Source organism: Phacochoerus africanus, chromosome 8, assembly GCF_016906955.1.
Source record: "Phacochoerus africanus isolate WHEZ1 chromosome 8, ROS_Pafr_v1, whole genome shotgun sequence".
In the NCBI taxonomy this organism is placed as follows: domain Eukaryota; kingdom Metazoa; phylum Chordata; class Mammalia; order Artiodactyla; family Suidae; genus Phacochoerus; species Phacochoerus africanus.
Genome location: NC_062551.1, coordinates 50,230,374 through 50,252,793, shown reverse-complemented (window position 1 = coordinate 50,252,793; position 22,420 = coordinate 50,230,374). Strand labels below are relative to the sequence as shown.

Here is a 22,420-nt window from a genome sequence, read left to right as displayed (position 1 = left end):
ATCTCAGCGGGAATTCTTTCAGCTTTTCACCAGTGAGAATGATGTTCGCTGTGGGTTTGTCATATATGGCCCTTATTATGTTGAGGTAGGTTCCCGCTATGCCCACTTTCTGAAGGGTTTTTATCAGAAATGGGTGTTGGATTTTGTCAAAGGCTTTTTCCGCATCTATTGAGAGGATCATATGGTTTTTGTTTTTCGGTTTGTTCATGTGGTGTATCACACTGATGGATTTGCGGATATTGAAGAACACTTGCATCCCTGGGATAAATCCAACTTGATCATGATGTGCAATCCCTTTTAATGTACTGTTGGATGCTGTTTGCTAGTATTTTGTTGAGGATTTTTGCATCGATGTTCATCAGTGAAATTGGCCTGTAGTTTTCTTTTTTTGTGGTGTCTTTGTCTGGTTATGGTATCAGGGTGATGGTGGCTTCACAGAATGAGTCTGGGAGTGTTCCTTCCTCTGCGATTTTTTGGAATAGTTTCAGAAGGATAGGTGTTAGCTCTTCTCTAAATGTTTGATAGAATTCGCCTGTGAAGCCATCTGGACCTGGACTTTTGTTTGTTGGAAGTTTTAAAATCACAGTTTCAATTTCAGTTCTTGTGATTGGTCCATTCATCTTTTCTATTTCATCTTGGTTTAGTCTTGGAAGACTGTATTTTTCTAAGAATTTGTCCATTTCTTCTAGGTTTTCCATTTTTGGTGTATAGTTGCATGTAGTAGTCTCTTATGATCCTTTGTATTTCTGTGATGTCCATTGTTACTTCTCCTTTTTCATTTCTAATTTTATTGATTTGAGTCCTCTCTCTTTTTTGCTTGATAAGTCTGGTTAAGGGTTTATCAATTTTGTTGATCTTTTCAAAGAAACAGCTTTTTGTTTCATTGATCTTTTCTATGGTTTTCTTCGTTTCTATTTCATTGATTTCTGCTCTGATCTCTAGGATTTCTTTCCTTCTACTAACTTTAGGTCTTATCTGTTCTCTCTCAAGCTGTTTTAGATGTAAAGTTAGCTTGTTTATTTGAGCTTTTTCTTGTTTCCTGAGGTGGGCTTGTATTGCTATAATCTTTCCTCTTAGAATGGCTTTTGCTGCATCCCATAAGCTTTGGAGTGTCATATCTTCGTTGTCATTTGCTGCTAGGTATTTTTTAATTTCCTCTTTGATTTCTTCAGTGATCCCTTGGTTATTTAGTAGCATGTTGTTTAGTCTCCACGTGTTTGTGTTTTTTTGCAGTTTTTTCTTGTTGTTGATTTCCAGTCATATGGCATTGTGGTCAGAAAAGATGCTTGATATGATTTCAATTTTCTTAAAGTTACTGAGGTTGGATTTGCAGCCCAGGATGTGATCAATTTTAGAGAATGTTCCATGTGCACTTGAGAAGAATGTGTATTTCTTCTGCTTTTGGATGGAATGTCCTATAAACATCTGTTAAGTCCATCTGGTTTAATGCATCATTCAAGGCCTGTGTTTCCTCATTGATTTTCTGTCTGGTTGATGTGTCCCTTGCTGTAAGTGGGTTGTTAAAGTCCCCCACTATTATTGTGTTACTGTTGATTTGTCCTTTTAAGGTTGTTAGAAGTTGCCTTATATATTGAGGTGAACCTGTGTTGGGTTAGCAGATATTTAAAATCGTTATAGCTTCTTCTTGGATTGATCTTTTGATCATTTTGTAATGTCCTTCTTTGTCCCTTAAAATATTCTTCATTTTAAAGTCTATTTTGTCTGATACGAGTATTGTTACTCCAGCTTTCTTTTGATCCCCGTTTGCATAAAAGTAATATTTTCTTCCATCCTCTCACTTTCAATTTGTATGTGTCCCTAGAAGTGAAGTGGGTCTCTTGAAGACAGCATATATGTGGGTCTTGTTTTTGTATCCATTCAGCCAGTCTACGTCTTTTGGTTGGGGCGTTTAGTCCATTAACATTTAAGGTAATTATTGATTTGTATGTTCTTATTGCCGTTTTATTCATTGCTTTGGATTTGTTTTTGTTGCTCTTTTTTCTTCCCTTCTTCTCTTGTTCTCTCCTCTTGTGGTTTGATGACTATCTTTAGTGTTGTATTTGAGTTGATTTTTGTTGGTGTATCAATTGTAGATTTTTGGTTTGCAGTTATTCTCAAGTTTTGATATAAGAGTCTATATGTATATGAGATTGTTTTAAGTTGCTTATCTCTTAATTGCAAGTGCATCTCCAATGTCCTGCATTTGTACCCACCTCTTCTCATGATTTCTGATTTTGGTGGTATAATTGTGCGTGGATGATTTCATAACTTTACTGTATATATACCTTTACTGGTGAGCCTTGTCATTTGTGAAGTTTTTGTTTCCTGTTGCTGTCTTTTCTTTTCTGCCTAGAGAAGTTCCTTTAGTATTTGTTGTAAGGCTGGTTTAGTGTTGCTGAATTCTCTTAGCTTTTGCTTATCTGTAAAGCTTTTGATTTCTCCTTCAAATCTGAATGAGAGCCTTGCTGGGTAAAGTAATCTTGGTTGGAGGTTTTTTCCTTTCATCACATTAAGTATATCATGCCACTTCCTTCTGGCCTGCAGAGTTTCAGCTGAAAAATCTGCCGATAACCTTATCAGGGTTCCCTTGTATGTTATTTGTTTCTTTTCCCTAGCTGCTTTCAAGATTTTCTCTGTCTTTAATTTTGGTCAGTTTGATTCATATGTGTCTTGGGGTGTTCCTCCTTAGGTTTATTTTATATGGTACTCATTGTACTTCCTGGATTTGAGTGAGTGGTTCCTTTCCCATGTTAGGGAAGTTTTCGGCTATTATCTCTTGGAATATTTTTTCTGTTCCCTTCTCTCTCTCTTCTCCTTCTGGCACCCCTATAATACGGATGTTGGTGCATTTAACATTGTCCCAGAGTTCTCTGAGACTCTCTTCATTTGTTTTCAATCTTTTTTCTCTTTTCTGTTCCACACCCATAATTTCTACTAATCTGTCCTCCACCTTGGTTATTCGTTCTTCTGCTTCCTGTATTCTGTTAGCTGCTTCTAGTGAATTTTTTATTTGTTATTGTATTTTGCGTCTCTTCTTGTTTAAGTTTTCTATCTTGTATCTCTTTGCTCAGTGTTTCCTGTAAGTTATCCATCTTTGCCTCCAGCTTATTTCCAATGTCTTGCATCATCTTCAGCACCAATAGTCTAAAGTGTTTTTCCTGGAGGCTGAGAATCTCCTCATTGCTTAGCTGATTTTCTGGGCTTTTTTCTTTCTCCCTCATCTGAGTTATAGTTCTCTGTCTTTTCATTTTTATAGGTTTTTGGTGTGGTGACCTTTTTACAGATAATAGAGTTGTAGCCTCTCTTACTTCTGGTGTCTGCCCCCCTTGTGGCTGAAGTCAGTATGGGGGCTTGCTGTAGGCTTCCTGATGGGAGGGGCTGATGCCTGCCCACTGGTAGGTGGAGCTGATTCTAATCCCTCTGGTGGGTGGGGCTTAGTCTCTGGATGGGATTAGAGGCAGCTGTGTGCCTGAGGTATCTTTAGGTAGCCTGTTTACTGATGGGTGGGGCTGTGATCCCACTTGGATTGTTGTTTGGCCTGGGGCTTCTCATCGCTGACTGACACTGACGGGTGAGGCCAGATTTTCCCCAAATGGCCCCCTCCAGAGAAAGGCAGCTGCTGAAGATTCCTGAGAACTTTGCTTTCAATGTCCTTCCCTCACAAAAAGCCACATTCACCACTGTTTTCCCACAATGTCCTCCAGGAACTGCAGTCAGGTTTGACCCAGATTCCGATGGAGACTTTGCTTTGCCCTGGGACCAAGTGCACATGAAAGTCTGTGTGTGCCTTTTTTTTTTTTTTTGTCTTTTTGCCATTTCTTGGGCTGCTCCCTCGGCATATGGAGGTTCCCAGGCTAGCAGTTGAATCAGAGCTGTAGCCACCGGCCTACACCAGAGCCACAGCAATACAGGATCCGAGCCACATCTGCAATCTACACCACAGCTCATGGCAACGCCAGATCCTTAACCCACTGAGCAAGGCCAGGAATCAAACCTGCAACCTCAGGGTTCCTAGTCGGATTTGTTAACCACTGTGCCACAATGGGGAACTCCTGTGAGTGCCTTTTAAGAATGGGGTCTCCATTTCCCCCAGTCCTGTGGAGCTCCTGCGCACAAGCCCCACTGGCCTTCAACACCAGATGCTCCAGGGGCTCTTTCTCCCAGTGCCAGATCCCCACACATGAGAGTTTGATATGGGGCTCAGAACTCTCACTCCTGTAGGTGAGTCTCTGTGAACCAGTTACTTTCCAGTCTGTGGGCCTTCCCACCCAGGAGGTATGGGGTTGTTTATATCATGAAATCACCCCTCCTTCCTCTTGATGTGGCCTCCTCTTTTTCTTCTGGAGTAGGATATCTTTTTTAAGGTTTCCAGTCCATTTGGATGAAGAATGCTTAGCCTTTAGTTGTGAATTTTGTTGTTTTTAGGAGAGAAGTTGACTTCCAGTCCTTCTATTCTGCCATCTTAATCCCATCTGAATATTTATTTTTAATAGAGAAAATGCTACAGTAAGAATGGTGTTGGTGGAGGTGCTGCTTGGCACAGTGGATTAAAAATCTCACTGCAGGGAGTTGCCACTGGGTGCAGAAGAAACAAATCCTACTAGTATCCATGAGGATGTGGGCTTGACCCCAGGCCTCACTTAGTGGGTCCTGGATACGGCATTGCCGTGAGCTGTGGTGTAAGTTGAAGATGTGGCCCGGATCCTGCCTTGCTGTGGCTGTGGTGTAGGCTGGCAGCTGTAGCTCCAATTCGACCCCTAGCCTGGGAACCTTCATATGCCTTGGGTGTAGCCCTAAAAAGCAAAAAAAAAAAAAAAATAAAAATAAAAATAAAAAAAAAATAAAAAATCTGACTGTAGTGGCTCAGGTCACTGTGGAGGTGTGGGTTCTATCCCTGGCCCAGGCACAGTGGGTTAAAGCATCCAGCATTGCCACATCTGTGGCGTGGGTCACAGCTGCAGTGTAGGACATAGCTGCAGCTCTCATTCGATCCCTGGTCTGAGAACTTCCATATGCTGTGGGTGTGTCCATTGAAAAAAAGAATGCTGTTGGTAAAACTCTTAATTTTATGTGAAAATATATTAAGAACTTTCAACTGAAGCCTGTCAATATTAAGAATGTAATTATTGATATTGTTATTAACATAAATATTAGGAAGAGTTAATATATATATTAAGAGAGATTTCTAGTTCCAAAGACCCTGTCCCTTGCGACCTGGGACTCTGAGCCACTCTCCCTTCTTTTCGGGGCTCAGGCCTCCAATACTGGCCTCCCTTGATCTGTAACAATATGTGGTTTTCCTGGGTCACTGTGTAACTACAGGTGTGGGACAGGGTCTCAGATCTTGGCCATAGTTGCCAATGCAAGACCAGTGGGTTAGGCGGAACTGGACGGCAGAGAGGGTGGTTGGGAGCTGCACAGCCACCTGCTTTGAGCTCCATTAGCTCATCTCAGGCCCCTCGTCCCTTCCCATCTAACACTTGCTCTGTCTCTCCGGTCCTAGCCCCACAGCTGTCTTCTAGCACCTGTTGTGAAGGTCATCTTAAATGGACTCTTGGCCTCTTAGTTTGCTGGGGCTGCTGTAATTAAGTACCACAGATTGAGAGGCTATAAGTCCAAAATCAAGGTATCAGCAAGGTTGGTCCCTTCTGAGGTCTCTGAGGAAAGGATCTGTTCCAGGCCTTTCTCCTTGGCTTGCAGTTGGCTATCTTACCCTTGGGTGTTCACATCATCTTCCCACTATGCATGTCTCTATGTCCAGGTTTTCCCAGAGGATAGGGATACCAGTCACACTGAATCATATTATAGTACATTAGGCCCACCCTAATGAGCTCTTTTTAACTCCACTGCTTCTAAATAAGGTCACTTTCCGAGGTGCCAGGGGTTAGGACTTCAACATAATGAATTTGGGGGCAGTTTCACCCATAACAGTCTGATGTAGTAAATACTGAATAGTGCTCCAGGGACATCCTGCTTTGTAATTACTTCTGCATTAGTGTCATTCCTGATGCAGGCTTTGTGTCCCATGGAGGCTACCTTGATGGCTGGTAAGGAAGGGGGTGAAGATACAAGATTGAGTGAGACAGGGGCTTGAAGTCTCACTCAGGGATTCTAAATAGTCCAGAGCAATGAGCTGAATGCAGGGTTCCCTGCTAACACAAGGCAAATATGGTGTCCCGGTGGGTGACTGTGTTGGAGGAACACCCCTTTCTACCCAAGCCTACTCACCTGACTCTATTATGAGAAGAGTAAGAATCAGACATAGGTCTAGTTACTAGGGAAGGCTGTGGAATTTCTCCTGCCTTTAGTTTTGTCCTGTCTTTGACATCTTTGAATGATTACACATCAAAGCATCTGGGAGAAAAGTGCCCCCCTTGTCAGGCTCCAGACTTGGGAAGATGATGACATTCTGGAGGTACACTCCAGGTGACCTGGCCACAGAGTCCCTTGATCTCAGATTTAGAAGGACCCTTGGAAGTCTAATTCTCCCCTCCCCCATTCTTCACCCCATTTCTGCTTATATGCCTTTAGGGACCTCCTTTCACCACCTACCCCCTCTCAGAGAAGTGGCTCTGCCTTTTTGGTGTGAGAGAAATCCATAGATCCTTCTTAGCCTGAGCTCATCTCTTTTCCTTTGTGAGCTTTAGTTTCCTCATCTGGAAAGTAAGAAGGTTAGTCAACAGCAATGGTTGGCAAATTATTTGTGAAATTATATGGAATATTTGCAAAATAAATCTCCTAAATTATAAGTTTCCTGGGGTCTCTACTGAATGTCCTAGGAGTTCAACAAGGTCTCTCTGTCTGGTTTGTTGAAATTTGAATGTTTTCTCTTTCTGTGTGAGCTCTGGATAGTGTTCCACATATAGCCCCTGGAAGGTTATTATTTATTCGTTAATGGCCACATGCATGACATATGGAAGTTCCTGGGTCAGGAATAGAATCTGAGCTACAGCTGTGACCTACAACACAGCTGAGGCAATGCTGTACTTTAACCCACTGTGCTGGGCTGGGGATCGAACCCATACCTCTGCAGCGACCTGAGCCATTAGACCAAATATATGCCTCTGGTCACCTGAGTTTTATAGTTGTCTCATCTGATTGGTCACAGGCTGGTGTAGATCATAGAAAAATTTTTGTAATTTGTATACCTGACTCCAGTTTCTTATTTTGTATTAGGTTTCAGTGGTGGCCTGGATCCATTGATTTTTCTTTCACCACTGTTCTTTTTTTTTTTTGCTCCTCCTCCTCCAAGACAGTTTCCAACATAGTCCAGAGAAGCACAGGGCTTTATCTGGCATGAGCATGCTGCACACTGAGAATGTTATAGGACCTCACCAGTGTGCACTAGTAGGAGTTCTGGAGCATGTGTATGGACAGATTCTGTGCCTGTCATCTATTTATTGCCTATCAGCTCCAGACCCACTCTCCAGGGCCCTGCTGGATCTTTTCAAGTGTTTTTTCATTTCTCTGGGTCAGTGTTAGATTTTGCCAGTAGAGGGTGCTAGAGGGACGCTCTGGGAGGAGGAGCCTGTTTCCCAGCTCCGAGTGTAGAGGTTGTCCCCTAGATCTGCTATTCCCTTATCTTTATTTTTTTAACTAATATTATTTACTTTATATCATCTGGAAAGTATTTGAAGTTGACTGGAGGAGGACAAGGATGATGTGGTGGTAGAAATAAGTGAATGTCGAGTTCCTGTCCTGATGCAGTGGAAGAATCTGACTAGGAACCATGAGGTTGCGGGTTTGATCTCTGGCCTCGCTCAGCGGGTTAAGGATCCCGTGTTGCTATAGCTCTGGCGGAGGCTGGCAGCAACAGCTCCGATTAGACTCCTAGGCTGGGAATCCCCATATGCCACAGGTACAGCCCTGAAAAGGCAAAAAAAGAAAAAAAGAAAGAAGTGAATGTCCATTTAGTCCGTTTTATTTGATAGACTTTGGAAGGAAGCGTTTAAAAACACTGATTTTTAGGAGTTCCTTGTAGCTCAATGGGTTAAGGATCTGGTGGTGTTGCTGCAGTGGCTTGGGTTGCTGCTGTGGCATAGGTTCAATCTCTGGCCTGGGAACTTCCACATGCTGTGGGCATGGCTAAAAAGAAGAAAGAAAAAACCCCTCTGTTTTTATTTTACATTTATTTACTTATTTGCTTTTCAGGGCCGCACCTGCGGCATATGGAAGTTCCCAGGCTAGGGGTCAATTGGAGCTATAGCTGCAGGCCTATACCACAGCCACAGCAACTTGGGATTCAAGCCGTATCTGTGACCTACACCACAGCTCAGAGCAACTCCAGATCCTTAACCCACTGAGCAGGGCCAGGTGTCAAACCCACATCCTCATGGATACTAGTCAGGTTCGTTACCACTGAGCCATGATGGGAACTCCCCTTGTTTTTATTTTTTTATTTTTATTTTTATTTTTTTGTTTTGGTCTTTTTGCCATTTCTAGGACCGCACCCGCGGCATATGGAGGTTCCCAGGCTAGGGGTCGAATCGGAGCTGTAGCCACCAGCCTACGCCAGAGCCACAGCAACGCAGGATCCGAGCCTCGAATGCAACCTACACCACAGCTCACGGCAATGCCGGATCCTTACCCCACTGAGCAAGGTCAGGGATCGAACCCGCAACCTCATGGTTCCTAGTCGGGTTCATTAACCACAGTGCCACAACGGGAACTTCCTCCATTGTTTTTAGATAGTGGCTTCTCTGAAATATTTGACGTGAATCATATCCCTTTTATTGGAATTCTTTTCCTTTGGCTTCCATGGGAATGCTTTTTCCTGGATATATTTCTCATCTTTCCTCTACTGTTTCCTCTTGTACAATCTCTTCTCTCTTAAGTATTGCTCTCCCCAAGGGTCTTTCCTTCATCTTTTCTTATGATATACATTCTTTTTTTTTTTTTTGTCTTTTTAGGGCCGCACCCATGGCATAAGGAGGTTCTCAAGCTAGGGGTCTGATGAGAGCTACAGCTGCCAGTCTATGCAATGTGGGATCTGAGCCAAAACTGCAACCTACACCACAGCTCACAGCAATGCTGGATCCTTAACCCACTGAGCAAGAGCAGGGGTTGAACCCACAACATCATGGCTCCTAGTCGGATTCGTTTCCCCTGTGCCACGACGGGAACGGGAACTCCCTTTATGCTATATGTTCTATCTGGGTTAACTTCATCTATCCATATTTTCAGTTTCTACTGTTTTGTTGTGGCTTCTTTGTCTTTCGGCGTAGAATATATTTTTTATAGTTTCCAGTCTTTTTTTTTTTTTGGTCGATGGTTGTTCAGTTGTTACTTGTGATTTGGTGTTTTTGTGAGTGGAGATTAGCTCGAGTCCTCCTATTCCTTCCTTCCTTGTCTTTTTTTTTTTTTTTTTTGCTTTTTCTAGGGCCACTCCCACAGCATATGGAGGTCCCCAGGCTAGGGGTCAAATCAGAGCTGTAGCCACCAACCTACGCCAGAGCCACAGCAACACGGGATCCTTAACCCACTGAGCAAGGCCAGGGATCGAACCTGCAACCTCATGGTTCCTAGTCAGATTCGTTCACCACTGAGCTGTGACGGGAACTCCCCTTCCTCCCTTATCTTTTATTTATTTATTTATTTTTTGTTATTGTTGTTGCTATTTCTTGGGCCGCTCCCATGTGGCATATGGAGGTTCCCAGGCTAGGGGTCGAATCGGAGCTGTAGCCACCGGCCTACGCCAGAGCCACAGGAACGCGGGATCCGAGCCGCGTCTGCAATCTACACCACAGCTCGCGGCAACGCCGGATCTTTAACCCACTGAGCAAGGGCAGGGACCGAACCCGCAACCTCATGGTTCCTAGTCGGATTCGTTAACCACTGCGCCACGACGGGAACTCCCCTCCCTTATCTTTTAAAGTTCTCTTTGCCTACCTCTTAGTAACCAAAGCCCTGTTAATCCTCACCCCCTGTTACTAGTTAATGTTTTTTTTTGTTGTTGTTATTTTGCTTTTTTAGGGCCACACCTGCAGTATATGGAGGTTCCCAGGCTAGGGGTCGAATTGGAGCTACAGCTGCCGGCCTACACCCTAGTCACAGCAATGCCATATCCGAGCCGCATCTGTGAACTACACCACAGCTCATGGCAATGCCAGATCCTCAACCCACTGAGTGAGGCTAGGGATCAAACCCTCATCCTCATGGATCCTAGTCAGGTTCATTAACGCTAAGCCACAACGGGTATTCTCTAGTTAATGATTTTTATATTAAACTTTCCCTGTTAAAATTAGAGTGTAGTTCCTGAGTCCTGCCTGGATGCTGATACAGATTCTAAGAGTGTGGGACCAAATAGGACCAAGAGGGAAACTTTATGGGGCTGGATTTTCTCACATAGGATACAGGATTGAAAGTGTTGGTTCAAGCACCTGGAATAGCCTTACTAGTCGGCTAGGTTAGTGAGTTAACATCTGGACTCCATGCCAGAACTTCTGGGCCTATTGGGGAGGAATTCCCAAGTTTGGTGGCCTGGGGAAGCTGGAATAAGTCAGCTTTCTCAGTCATATCCTTATCCTATCACCTGGGAAGGCCTTAGGAAGTTCACAGAAGAGGGAACATCAAGAAGAGCTCTGTGGTGGCAGAAGAACCTCTCAGGCAGAAGATGCTCGTGGGAATTGCTGGAAAAAGAGGATTCGGGAGTGGCCAAGTGGTGACACTGGGTATGCAGAGACAACATGGCTCTAATCATTGGAACAAGCCACAGAGCAAAACGTCACCAGAGTGTTTCGACAGGCAGGTGTCCGTGGTGAAGCTAAATGACTGGGGGGGGGGGGGAGGTCCCTCAGAGTTCAGGAAACTTTCTAGCTCTGATGGGTAGATACCTAACTAGGGTCACCATGCAAGGCACTTAGGACTTCTTACCCAGCTCCCAGACTAACCCAGTTCATAGACCTGGAACCCCGTGAATGAGTGGGGAGCCTGGGTCCATTTGAGGAGGACCCTGCAGTGCAGGCATAGCGTAGTGAATTTTTCCCGACGCCAGAAAGACCGGGGCCGTTTCTCCAGAGGAATCGGTCACTGGTCAGAGGGAGGTAAGTGCTCAGACCTTGTGGGGATTCTTTGGATGATGGCTCTGGATGGATGCTTATCACTGTCATATCAGTAGCACACCATGTTTCTGTGATCAAGTAAAGGACAGGAATTGTGTGTCTTCTATGTTGAGGACTCTGACTTCGCCTGGACAAAGGGAAGGGGTGGAATGTGCTGGACATGTTGTTTCTTTTTCCAGATTCTCTTTCTCCACCCACTCCCCAGCACCCACTCTGCACGGTGGGGACTGTCAGTGGGAACTCCTGCCTCCCAGCTGCGTTCAGTCAATGGGGAGCCCCAACGGGAAACCAGAGGGAGGACACTGAGAGAGGCTGGAGTGTTAATTCCCCAGCTCCCTTCCTGTTGTGTCACTGTTGGATGAAAGATTTTCAGCCTGAGATCACAACTCCTGTGAGGCAGCCCTCTCTAAACACCACCCCTTCCAGATTCTAGTAATGGTAATGATTTCTCAGTCTTTGAGGTCTAGGATGGTAACAGACCCAGTGATATCAGCCTCAGGAAACTGCGAATTCTCTTGTTTCTCTGTTTCACACAAACCCTTATGTTAAGTTATTCAGGTGGGGTGAGTCCCTGTTTGTGTGCTGGAACAAGAACTTCATTGGTCCCGGTGTACCTGCACCACCCAGATCACAGTGACACCCAAATATTTTTGGCTGCAGCATTCTGAAGGCTCTGCTGCCGTTCAGCTTGTCCAGTGGGGATGGGGACCAGACCAGTAAAGGACAGGCCCGAGATGATAAATCTCTAATGGGATTCCTCTCCTCCCTCAGGCCAGATCTCTCAGAGTCCTGCCCCCCCCCCCCACATCGAGAAACCCCAGCATTTGGGGAAAGGACAATGTCTTTATTATCCCACACGTGGCCACTGCTTGGATGTCCACTCTCCTGTAAAGCAAGTTCAGCTATTCCCAGGCCCTTCCATGTGTTGTCATCAGGGACTATATAGTCTGTGGGGTGTGTATGGATGATTATTTGTGGAGAGGACTGAGAAGTAATTCAGTACGCAAGACTCTTTAGTTATGAGGTCAGAGGGAGGGAGGGTTGGGGCTAAGGGGTTAGCAAGGGCTGAGAATCAAGGGGAAGTGGGGTCAGGAGGGAGGGCCCCCCACACCAAATGGCTAGGGAAAGCCCCAGCCATACCATCCAAGCCAGGTAGGGGGCAGGAGCAGCTCCATTTTGGAGTATGTGCTTATTCAAATCTTCACCCCCCTCATCCCTGCGATTGCTGTTCTCGGTCACAGCAAAGACCCCAATATTCCGGGTATGGTTCAATAAGGAGCTGGAAGGTTTGGCCACACAGCCTTGGATGTTTGATGAAGAGCTTAGCCCACCTAGAGAATGAAGACCGAGTTAGAGAGGGTCCAAGCTTCCTCACACTTAAATTCCTAAACCTTAAGAAAACGAAACCCTCAGACCAGATCAGGCTCTTAGTCCCCTCCTCCCTAAGACCTAGAAAATCTGGGTCAGTCTCCAGCTCCCTCCAGCCTCAAACCCATGAGTCAGGGTCTCAAGCACCCTCCCATCTCAGGACCAGTGAATCCAGGCTCCGGGCCCATCTTTGGGACTTGACCTTGAGCACTCACCTCCTCTGATAGCAATGTGACCGTTGTAACAATGACTGGTACCCTCAGGACAGGTCACAATATCAGGTGAGCAGGATCCAAATACTCCCACACAGGTGGGACACCGTAAGTGTCCTGGAGCAGGGGCAGCTGGGGAGAAGAGACAGGATGGGGGTGCACAGCTCTGCTCTCAGCTGCAGCCACCCTCCTTGAGCCCTGGAGTATGTGTCACTGGGACCCCATCTCTCTGTACCCCTGGCCCCACCCAGCCTGCTGGTGTCCCATACCTAGACGAGGAAGGGAGTTCAACAGGACGCTGCTGCTGCTGGCTGAGTTGCACTTGTCAAAGGAGCAGAAATGGGCATAGGACGCAACGAGTACTCCGGGGGGCCTTGAGTGTATGGAGATGGCCTGGGGTGCCTGTGTCCTGGCCTTGCTGCAGCCTTTGCTCGCCAGGAGGAGTGATCTGTGTCCTGAGGGGTAAGAGAGTGAAAGCCGGGATGGGGGAGGGAGACTCCAAGGGCTGCAAGCCAGGGATTCCTCAGGGCCAGCAGGCAGAGGAGGGATGCCCATTCCCTGATGACAAGAACACAGGTCCTGCTGAGGGAGGGTGAAGAGTGAGGCCAGAGCCTGGGTCCTCCCCCAGCAGTTTTTGCTCAGATGTCACTTCTCAGTAGAGGATCCCTTGTTTTCAAATTATAACTTTTGGGAGTTCCTGTTGTGGCTCAGTGGTAATGAACCCAACTAGCATCCATGAGGTTGTGGGTTCCATCCTTGGCCTTGCTCAGTGGGTCAAGGATCTGGTGTTGCCATGAGCTGTGGTGCAGGTCGCAGATGCGACTCAGATCTAGGGTTGCTGTGGCTGTGGTGTAGGCCAGCAGCTACAGCTCCGATTTGACCCCAGCCTGGGAACTTCCATATGCCACCAGTATGGCCCTAAAAAGCAAAAAAAGGGAGTTCCCGTCGTGGCGCAGTGGTTAACGAATCTGACTAGGAACCATGAGGTTGTGGGTTTGGTCCCTGCCCTTGCTCAGTGAGTTGACGATCCGGCGTTGCCGTGAACTGTGGTGTAGGTCACAGACATGGCTCTGATCCCGAGTTGCTGTGGCTCTGGCGTAGGCCAGTGGCTACAGCTCCGATTAGACCCCTAGCCTGGGAACCTCCATATGCCACGGGAGCGGCCCAAGAAATGGCAAAAAGACCAAAAAAAAAAAAAAATACAGCGTTTGTGTCACTCTCCCTATCTCCTTTCCCTGCTGGATTTCTTTCCACAGCTCTTATCTTCATACTCATATCTTACTCCTTTTTTTCTGCTTCCTCACTGGCACAAAGCTGCAAGAAGGCAGATGCGATGGGATCTACAGCACCTACAACAGCACCTGGCCCACCACAGGAAGCCCGTCGGATCTCGAATGCAGTCACTGAGCTTCTCTGTGCCAGCTCTGTCCTCAGTCCTTTGCCTGGAACCAGATATATCCTAGCGACTACCCAGCAAAGTAGGTACTATTATTGCTATCACCTCACCCCCAAGTTTTCAGAAGTGGAAACCAAGGCACAGAAAGAGGAAGAGTTGGGTTTAGAACTGCAGGCATGAGGGGAACCAGGCAGGAAGTTCAGGGGACGGAAGCCAGGGCAGGGAGACCCAGGACCCTGTGGGGCTCTTGCCCTCTTGCGCAGCCCACCCACCTGCATGTATGAGCAGAAGAGTCTCCTGACACACCTCCCCGTCCATTCTTCGGGTTTCTAAGTCAGGTTTTGAGAAGCTGTCAACATGACCCCCCGATGACAGATCAGAAAATCTGTGGAGAAAGAATCACCAGGGTCCGTGTAAGCCAGGGACCAGCTGTGTCTGTCCTTTAGGGTCTCAGGCTTAGGAACACAACCACACTCTTGGAGTTCCCATCGTGGCGCAGTGGTTAATGAACCTGACTAGGAACCATGAGGTTGCAGGTTCGATTCCTGGCCTCGCTCAGTGTTAAGGATCTGGTGTTGCTGTGAACTGTGGTATAGGTTGCAGACGTGGCTGGGATCTGGTGTTGCTGTGGCTCTGGCGTAGGCCGGTGGCTACAGCTCTGATTGGACCCCTAGCCTGGAACCTCCATATGCCGCAGGAGGCGGACCTAGAAAAGGAAGAAAAAAAAAAAAAAAAAGACGGAGTTCCCGTTGTGGGGCGGCGAAAATGAATCCGACTAGGAATCATGAGGATGCGGGTTCAATCCCTGGCCTCGCTCAGTGGATTAAGGATCCGGTGTTGCCGTGAGCTGTGGTGTAGGTATAGGTCGCAGACTCGGCTGGGATCCTGTGGCTGTGGCTCCAATTTGACCCCTCGCCTGGGAACCTCTATATGGCGCAGGTGCAGCTCTAAAACAATAAATAAATAAATAAAACACAAGTTAAAAAAAAAAAGGAAGACAACCACATTCTTAAGTCACCCTCCAAACCATCTGGCCACTGGGTCCCTCAATCTCTGGTTGGGAAGAGACCTTGGAGTCGATCCTCAGCCCCATTCTTCACTCTGTTTTTGCTTGAACACCTGCAGGGACCTTTCTCAGCCCCCTGAGGACAGCTGCTTCCCCCTCTGGGTGTGAGAGAGACAAATGGCTCTTCCTTAGCACAAGACATTCTCCATGTCCCTCTCTGGCCTTCATGGTCCTTATCTGGATAATGAGGAAGGTAGCCTGCCACCATATATTTATTTTAGCTGAGAAACCCCACCTTCCAAACAAAAATACTCAAATGCCTCGTGTGCACTGCACATTTACTATGTGCTTGGCTGCCAGGATTACTTTCCACAGATTTATCCACCTAAGCCTCTCAAGGAGCTCACCTCGCCTGGACTGCCTCCTGGCAACCCCCGCCCCCAAGTGGGTGTTGCTATCATCATCATCATCATCATCCCCATTTTCAAGATGGGGAAGAGAGGGAGGTATTTTGCTCAGCGTCTCACCCCGAGTGATTAGCAGAGCTGGCTGGGAACTCAGGCATCCTGGCTCCTTGGGGTGAGTGGTGGGGAAGAGGGGGATTGATGACCGGATATCCTGGGCTACCTTGGAAGTCTAGTTTGAAAACCATTAGGCCTTCTCTTAAGGCCATCACACCATCAGCCGTGATGTGTCCCAGGATGCAGAAACCCCTCGACTTAACCTGCAGCATCCACAAGCATGTAACTGTCACAACAGCCCCCACGAAGGAGGCCCACTCTGCTCCCTTCCCCACTTCACAGATGACAAAATCATGGCTCCTGCTGCCCTCCCCCAGCCTGGTCCCTGCTTTCCCCACCCCTCTCTTCCCCTTCTTAGTCAATGGCACCGCCTTTCTTGCAGTTGCTCAAGTTGAAAACATTGCTGTCATTCTCCGCAGTTCCTTCTCTTACACCCTGAGTTGCACCCATCAGGAAATCCTGTTGGCTGAAGCTGCAGAATACATCCAGAACCTGACCACTTCTCACCACCGCCACGCTTCTACCAGGGTCCAAGACGCCTTGGCTCTCACCTGCTTCCTCCTGAGTCTCCCTGGGGGTCCCTTCCCCCGTGCCCACCTCCCCTTTCCTCTATTCTCCACCCAGCAACCAGAAGGATTCTCATGAAGGTATGTTGTTTCACATCACTCCTCTGCTCAGATTCAAATAGATCCTCACTCTGCTCAGAATAAAATTCTAAATCCTTAAAATGGTCCCAAAGGCTCTAACATGATCTCCTCTCTCCACCTCTCCATCCACGGGTCCTGCTCTGCTCCCCCTTGATCACTCTGCTGGACTCGCACTGCCTTCTGGATTCTTCCTTGAACTCACAGCAGGCACACACCCACCCCAGGGCCTATGCATATGCTCTGCCACTCCTGCCAGTCTGGGATCATCTCCTCCTCCCCCCTGAATTTGGCACAAGAGGCTCAAAGACTTGGTAATCCACAAAAGTTAGTCAGGGGCAGAGCCCAGACAGAAACCCATGTCTTTCTGGGTTAGACTCTAAGCTCTTAATGGCTGTGCTCTTTGTGACGACCCACTGCTCTCTCTCGGACCACCATCCAATTCCTTGGGAAGCAGACAAGGCTGTTTAAATTCTAGCCCTTTGGTTTTTCTTCAATATACGTGCCTGTGATGGCCCATTTTCAGGGCAATCTAGGCCCTTGCACCCAATCTTCTCCGCCCATACGCCTTCCAGGCGCTGTTCTCCCTGGCAAGCCCTTCTCTCCTGCACGTACTCCCTGATCTTGGTGTATCCCAGCTTCTGATGCCTGGCCTTGCTGATGCTCAGTAGGCATCTGTTAAGTTACCGAACTGAACTGAGCCAGGGAAGGCAAGCACATCCTCCAAGATCTGGCTCTGATGTTGAGAGCTTACAGAATAAGGACATGTATTAGGAATATCCATTTGTGGCCCTACTTGCTGTGTTTTATGTGACACACGTATGGATTGGGCAGCACACATGTGTGAGACGTGTCTGTGTGTATGTGTGATGTGTTAAGTGTGTGTATAGTGATACGGTGTGTGTGATGTATATGGTATGTTTGTCATATGGGCATGCTGGGTTGTGTGTTCTGTGTATCTGTGTGTTGTGTGTGCTGTCAGTGGCATGTGATGTGTGATCTGTGTGCTGGGTGTGACCTGTGGTATGTGTGGTATGAGTGAGATATAAGGAGGCATGTGTGTGGTACGTGATGTGTACGTGGCATAGAGTGTGTTTGTGTCTTCTGTGTGTATTGTGTTGTGTGCACTATGGAGCAGGGTGTATGTGGCATGGATTTGTTTCTGAAATGCCTTCTGGATTACAAATATTACCTAATCCCAGAGGTGAGGTTCAGATAGTTAAACCACCATTAAGTAAAAGGAAAGATTCAGGAGTTCCCATCATGGCGCGCGGCGGAAACAAATTCAACTAGGAACCATGAGGTTGGGGGTTTGATCCCTGGCCTTGCTCAGTGGGTTAAGGATCTGGAGTTGCTGTGAGCTGTGGTATAGGCCGGCAGCTGTAGCTCCGATTAGACCCCTGGCCTGGGAACCTCCACATGCTGCTGGTGAGGCCCTAAAAAGCAAAAAAAAAAAAAAAAACCCAAACAAAAAAAAGGAAAGATGCAGACTCTGTCCCTCCATGCTCAACACCCTTCCACAGCTCCCCTGCCCTCAGTGGAAGGCCAGCCCCTCAGTCTGGCTTTATAGGACCCACCACCAGCAACCCTCATCTCTCGGCTTCCCATCAGTATCTGTTCCCAAGACAGATATTGGGACACCAGGGTGTTTCCTGCCCCCTTGACCTGGCACCTGCTGTTCCTTCTGCTTGGAATGGCTTTCCTTTAGTTGTCTACATCCCTTGTCTACTTGGAAAATCTATACCCACCCAGCAGTCCCAGCTGCACCCCATTCTGTTGAGGTGCCCTCCTCAGGCAGAGCCAAGGGACCCTTCTTGAAAACAGCAGGCTGCTCCCACCCTGAGGCCTTCACACGTGTTGTCTCTTCTGCCTGTTTATGTCCTTTTCCTCCTCTATGAATAAACTGCAGCTCATCTTTAAGACACAGCTCACAGGTCACTTCCTCCATGAAGCTCTCCCTGATCCCCAAACCCAGGACATTACTATCTTCCTGCTCTGAGCTTCCCAGACCCTCTCCATCATAGCCCTGTGACCATCTGTGTCTGTGATGTCTCCTCTCCAGGTCCTGGAGGCCCTTTAGGCCAGGGCCAGGGTCTATGTCCTCTGGGGGCTCCATGGGAGACCTTGGAATCCTGTACAAACTCACATCAGCAAACAAACACACCCTGGGCTCCCAGCCTCAGCCAGCTCTTGTTCTGCCCGAGACTAGAAACCTTGGTGTCACTGACAGCCAGGCTCTGACTTCAAGTCTCCCAGTCTAGCCAGTGATTCAAGGGTAATGTCTACTGATCTCACTCAGCTCTCTCCCTGAAACTGAGACAGGGAAGACCCTCCTCCCACTTTCCCAAGACCCCACTCCCCTCCTCACCCCACCCCCCTCCTTGCCTCAACAGGTGCTTCACACCAAGACACTCCAGGTCACTCTCATCCACTGGTGTTCCACTTGAGTTGGGTTTCCATGGGTAAATGGGGACCCCACCCCCACCCCCGTGTCTCCCTTGGCTCTGGCTTTCCCTGTCACACCTGAAGCACTCTCCATATTTTCTCTGATCTTTTCTCCCTGCAGCATGGCTGCTGGGGTGCTCCAGTACCATGCGGGGGCGGGGGGGATGGCTGAGAGTGGGGTGGGGGTAGAAGAGGGCAGATGGGAGACCCAAGATCACCCAAGTTAGGGGCACGGAAAAATGGAATTGGAAGCATCAAGTGACTCCCAGCAGGCACTCCTTACTCACTTCCGCACCCAATGGATAAAGTAGCAGCCCACCCTCTCTGCCCTCTGATCTTCCTCCCTGCTGCCTTGCTCCTCTCATGCCCAGACAGGCTGCTCTAATTTGGCCAGGCTCAACATCCTTTAAATCACCCACCGGGAGGCTCCTGTTCTATAGATCTGTCCCCTTAGACCATGCAACCTCTCTCCCCCCAAGGCTGGACACCTCTTACTGGCACCCTCACCTGATGGGCCTACTGGGAGAATCCCTCCCATCACACAGCCTGAATGAGTAACAATCATCCACATGACTTGGGGTGCCGGCTTTGGCGTGATGTGTTGGGATGTCTGCCTTTCATGGGGTCATGGTGCCCCAAGGCTGCAGTGCAGAGCATGTGGTCTGATGCATGTGACACTCACCTTTAGGATCACAGGTCTCCCTCAGAGAGATGGGCCCAATTTCCCAAGTCCCATTAAGCAGGTTGCAGCCTGCTTGGGTCATGCATCCCTGGACTTTCAGACGGTGGAGAGGCCCCCTGGGGAAAGGGAGAGAGGGGGAGAGGGGGACGCTGCCACTGGGATCACCCAATCCTCAGCGGGAGGTGCAGCTCCCAGGAGCCAAGCCCTTCCTCCTCCTGGTCCCAGGCCTCAGCTACCCTTCCTCCTCAGAGACTCGGATCTTGGTCCTCAGGCCCCCTCCCCACCTCCCCCCAGTTCAGTGCCAGGCAGAGACCTCAAGTCTGGCTCATCCCGGCTGAGCAAGAGGGCCCCATATTGTAGCAGTGTGTGCTCCCAGCAGGGCAGGTCAGCTCTGGTGCAGACAGACAGCCTTCTGCAGATAAGCAGACTGGACACCGCGGAGACCCCAGGCCTGAGGAAGTGAGCGAGAAAGGGAGGGAGGCCTGAGAGGCTCTGGATTCAGACTGCACACCTTCCCTCCACATGTATCCCTCAGCCCGCTTTGCTGGTCCCAAGAATCACCTCCTGACTGAATCAAGTCTCCCCCAGATGGGCCCTCCTCAGGCTCCTCTCATGAAGGCCAGGAGTTCAGGGAATTCAGGACATGAAGACAGAGAGAGCACAAATCCCAGAGAAACATGGTCTGGAAGGGATGCCTGGGACTGAGCACGGGGTAGTATGAGTGGGGAAGGGGTGCCCTGGGAGGAGCCAGCAGCTTCACCCACAAATTCCACTAAACAGTCCAAGAAGACAAGATGCCTCTGTCCACAAAGATGCCAAAGACAAAACACGATCCCAAACCTGCTTTATGATCTCAGAGAGAAAAGGACAGTGGGAAGTTACAGGCCACTTTCACTTAGGAAGAGGCAATGCCAAAACCTGAACAGCACAAGAGTGAACCAAATCCAATGGTGCGGAAAGGAGGAGGCGGCACCAGGTCAGGGGTGCTGGGGGAGGGGGAGGCAGAGAGAGAGTCTAAAGGAACAGTCCCTCCCCACCCGCTACCCTGTGTGTGTGCTCACGCCACCCCCTCAGCCCCGTTGCTCCCCTCCTCCTGACAGCCCCTCTCCTCCCTCCTCCTCTTCCCGCCTCCCTCGGGCACCTGTGGTTGGGGGCATGGTCCAGAGAGGGAGGCTGGTGGACAGACTGTTGCACAAGTTTTCCCGGCATACATGGGTATAGGAGGCGATGGAGAGGCCGGGGCCTGTCCTGTGGTGGGTGACTCGGGCCTCCTGGTTGGCCTCCTGGGTACAGCCCTTGATGATCACCACGTTCACATGGGGTCCTGGAGAGAGAGGGAGGTGGAGGGGGGCGGAGAGAGAGAGAGGGAGAGGGAGAGAGAGGGAGAGGGAGAGAGAGAGCGCTCGCAGGAGACAGGCAGGCTGAGGTGGGGTCAGGACTCTGGGGTCCTAGACGACGGGTCAGCATCATGGTCTGGGGTGACAGGCTGCAGAGGAGGCCCCTGGGCAGCCAAGGAGGAGGCACTGTTGGGGGGAGGGGTCTTCTGAGTTTCTACAGAGAAGGCAGGTAGGGCTGGGTGATAGGGGGGCCTTTACACAGGGGGTCGGGGGAGTCAGGCGTGCGGCCTGAGCAGTGCTTCTCACCATTCTCAATGAGCATCAGCAGTTCCTGGCAGCCCCAGCCATCCTCACAGTTCTTCTGGCCAGTCGTCCACCGGAGGGGCAGTTCTGATGCATTCCTCACCTCCATCAGTGACCCCTGGAAGCAGGTCAGGGTCTGCACTCCTGAGACGGGAAGAGCAAATCCATCTTAGCCCGTCCTCCAGGGGCCTCCCTGCCCGGGCTGGGGTCCTCACTCACGAGGCAGGGTGAGGGTGATGACCAGGAGGGCCAGCAGCAGGGCAGGGCTCATAATGAGGGCACTGGAACTCTTGCTCCTGCTCCTTCTCCCAGAGAAACTGAGCCCTTTTATATCTCGCCTCACCTGAGGCAGCCCAGGAAAGGGGTGGGATGGGCAGGGTCTTGCTAAATGAGTTCTGGGCCCACCCTCTGAATCTCAGCAACCGAAAGGCAGAGGGATCTGGTCCTCCCTCCTTCCCCAGACCCAGGAGCCCAAGCCCTTGTTCCCTTCTCCTCCCTCAGACCTAGGAGTCCAGTCCCCCAGCCCCTCCTCCCTCAGAGCCTGGAGTCCCAGGCCCAAATCCCCTCAACAGTTAGAGATTGAGGCACCCTGGCTCCCAGGGTTCACTGGTCCAGATCCCCACAGCCCTCTTCCCTCCTGAGGCCAGCTTTGTGGGTCCCCACCCTGTTTAAGGCTTGTTTGCAAGGCAGTTTCCTCATCTCATAGCAACTTGGCCACCTTCTGGCCCCAGGTAGGGAAATGGCCCAAATGCCTCTGAGCACACTGTGCAGTGGGCCTTGGCTGGTCCTCCTGCTCTTCCCTATCCTACCTACCCTCTGCCCCCATGGATTCCTACTTCTCTTTTCTTTCTCTTTCCTTCCTATATTGCTGTCTCTCCCCCCCTTTTTTTTCTTTTTAGGGCGGCACCAACAGCATATGAAGTTCCCAGGCTAGGGGTCTAATCCCTAGTTGCTGCAGCAGCCGACCTACATGACAGCCACAGCATCATGGGATCCAAGCTGCGTCTGAGACCTACATCACAGCTTATGGCAACATCAGATCCTTCACCCACTGAGTGAGGCCCGGGATTGTACCTGAGTCCTCATGGACACCAGTCGGGTCCGTAATCTGCTGAGCCACGATGGGAATTCCTTGCTGTCCTTTTTATTCTCTTTTTTAAGCCCTACCCTCACGCTTTTTTTTCCCTTCTTCTGTTCTCTCTCCTGCCAGAGAGCAACACAGGTCCTAGAATCTCCGCTTTCTCCCCGCTACCCAGGAGGGAACTAAGGTGTGGCAGGGGGAGGGGGTGGTGGTGGTGGAGGCTGAATATCTATTCAAGAATTAGAATATTCTTCATCAAAGCAAAGTGCCTTCGCCAGGAACAGATGGAACAGTGGTGTGCTAGAAAACCAGCTTTCCCGAAAAAACAGCATCAACAAACCCTGTCTTGTAATATCGGCCTATTT

At 49.0% G+C, this 22,420-nt stretch overlaps 1 protein-coding gene across 1 annotated transcript; it reads right to left on the bottom strand.

The window, feature by feature from the left end:
- Window positions 1-12,107: 12,107 nt before the first annotated feature.
- On the bottom strand, window positions 12,108-21,245 carry CD177 (CD177 molecule). The gene is given in 10 exon segments (XM_047791339.1): window positions 12,108-12,391; window positions 12,644-12,772; window positions 12,910-13,095; window positions 14,309-14,350; window positions 14,353-14,421; window positions 19,335-19,483; window positions 19,683-19,785; window positions 20,476-20,658; window positions 20,978-21,118; window positions 21,194-21,245. Coding segments are annotated over 10 exon segments (1,338 nt in total).
- Between the last annotated feature and the right edge of the window lie 1,175 nt (window positions 21,246-22,420).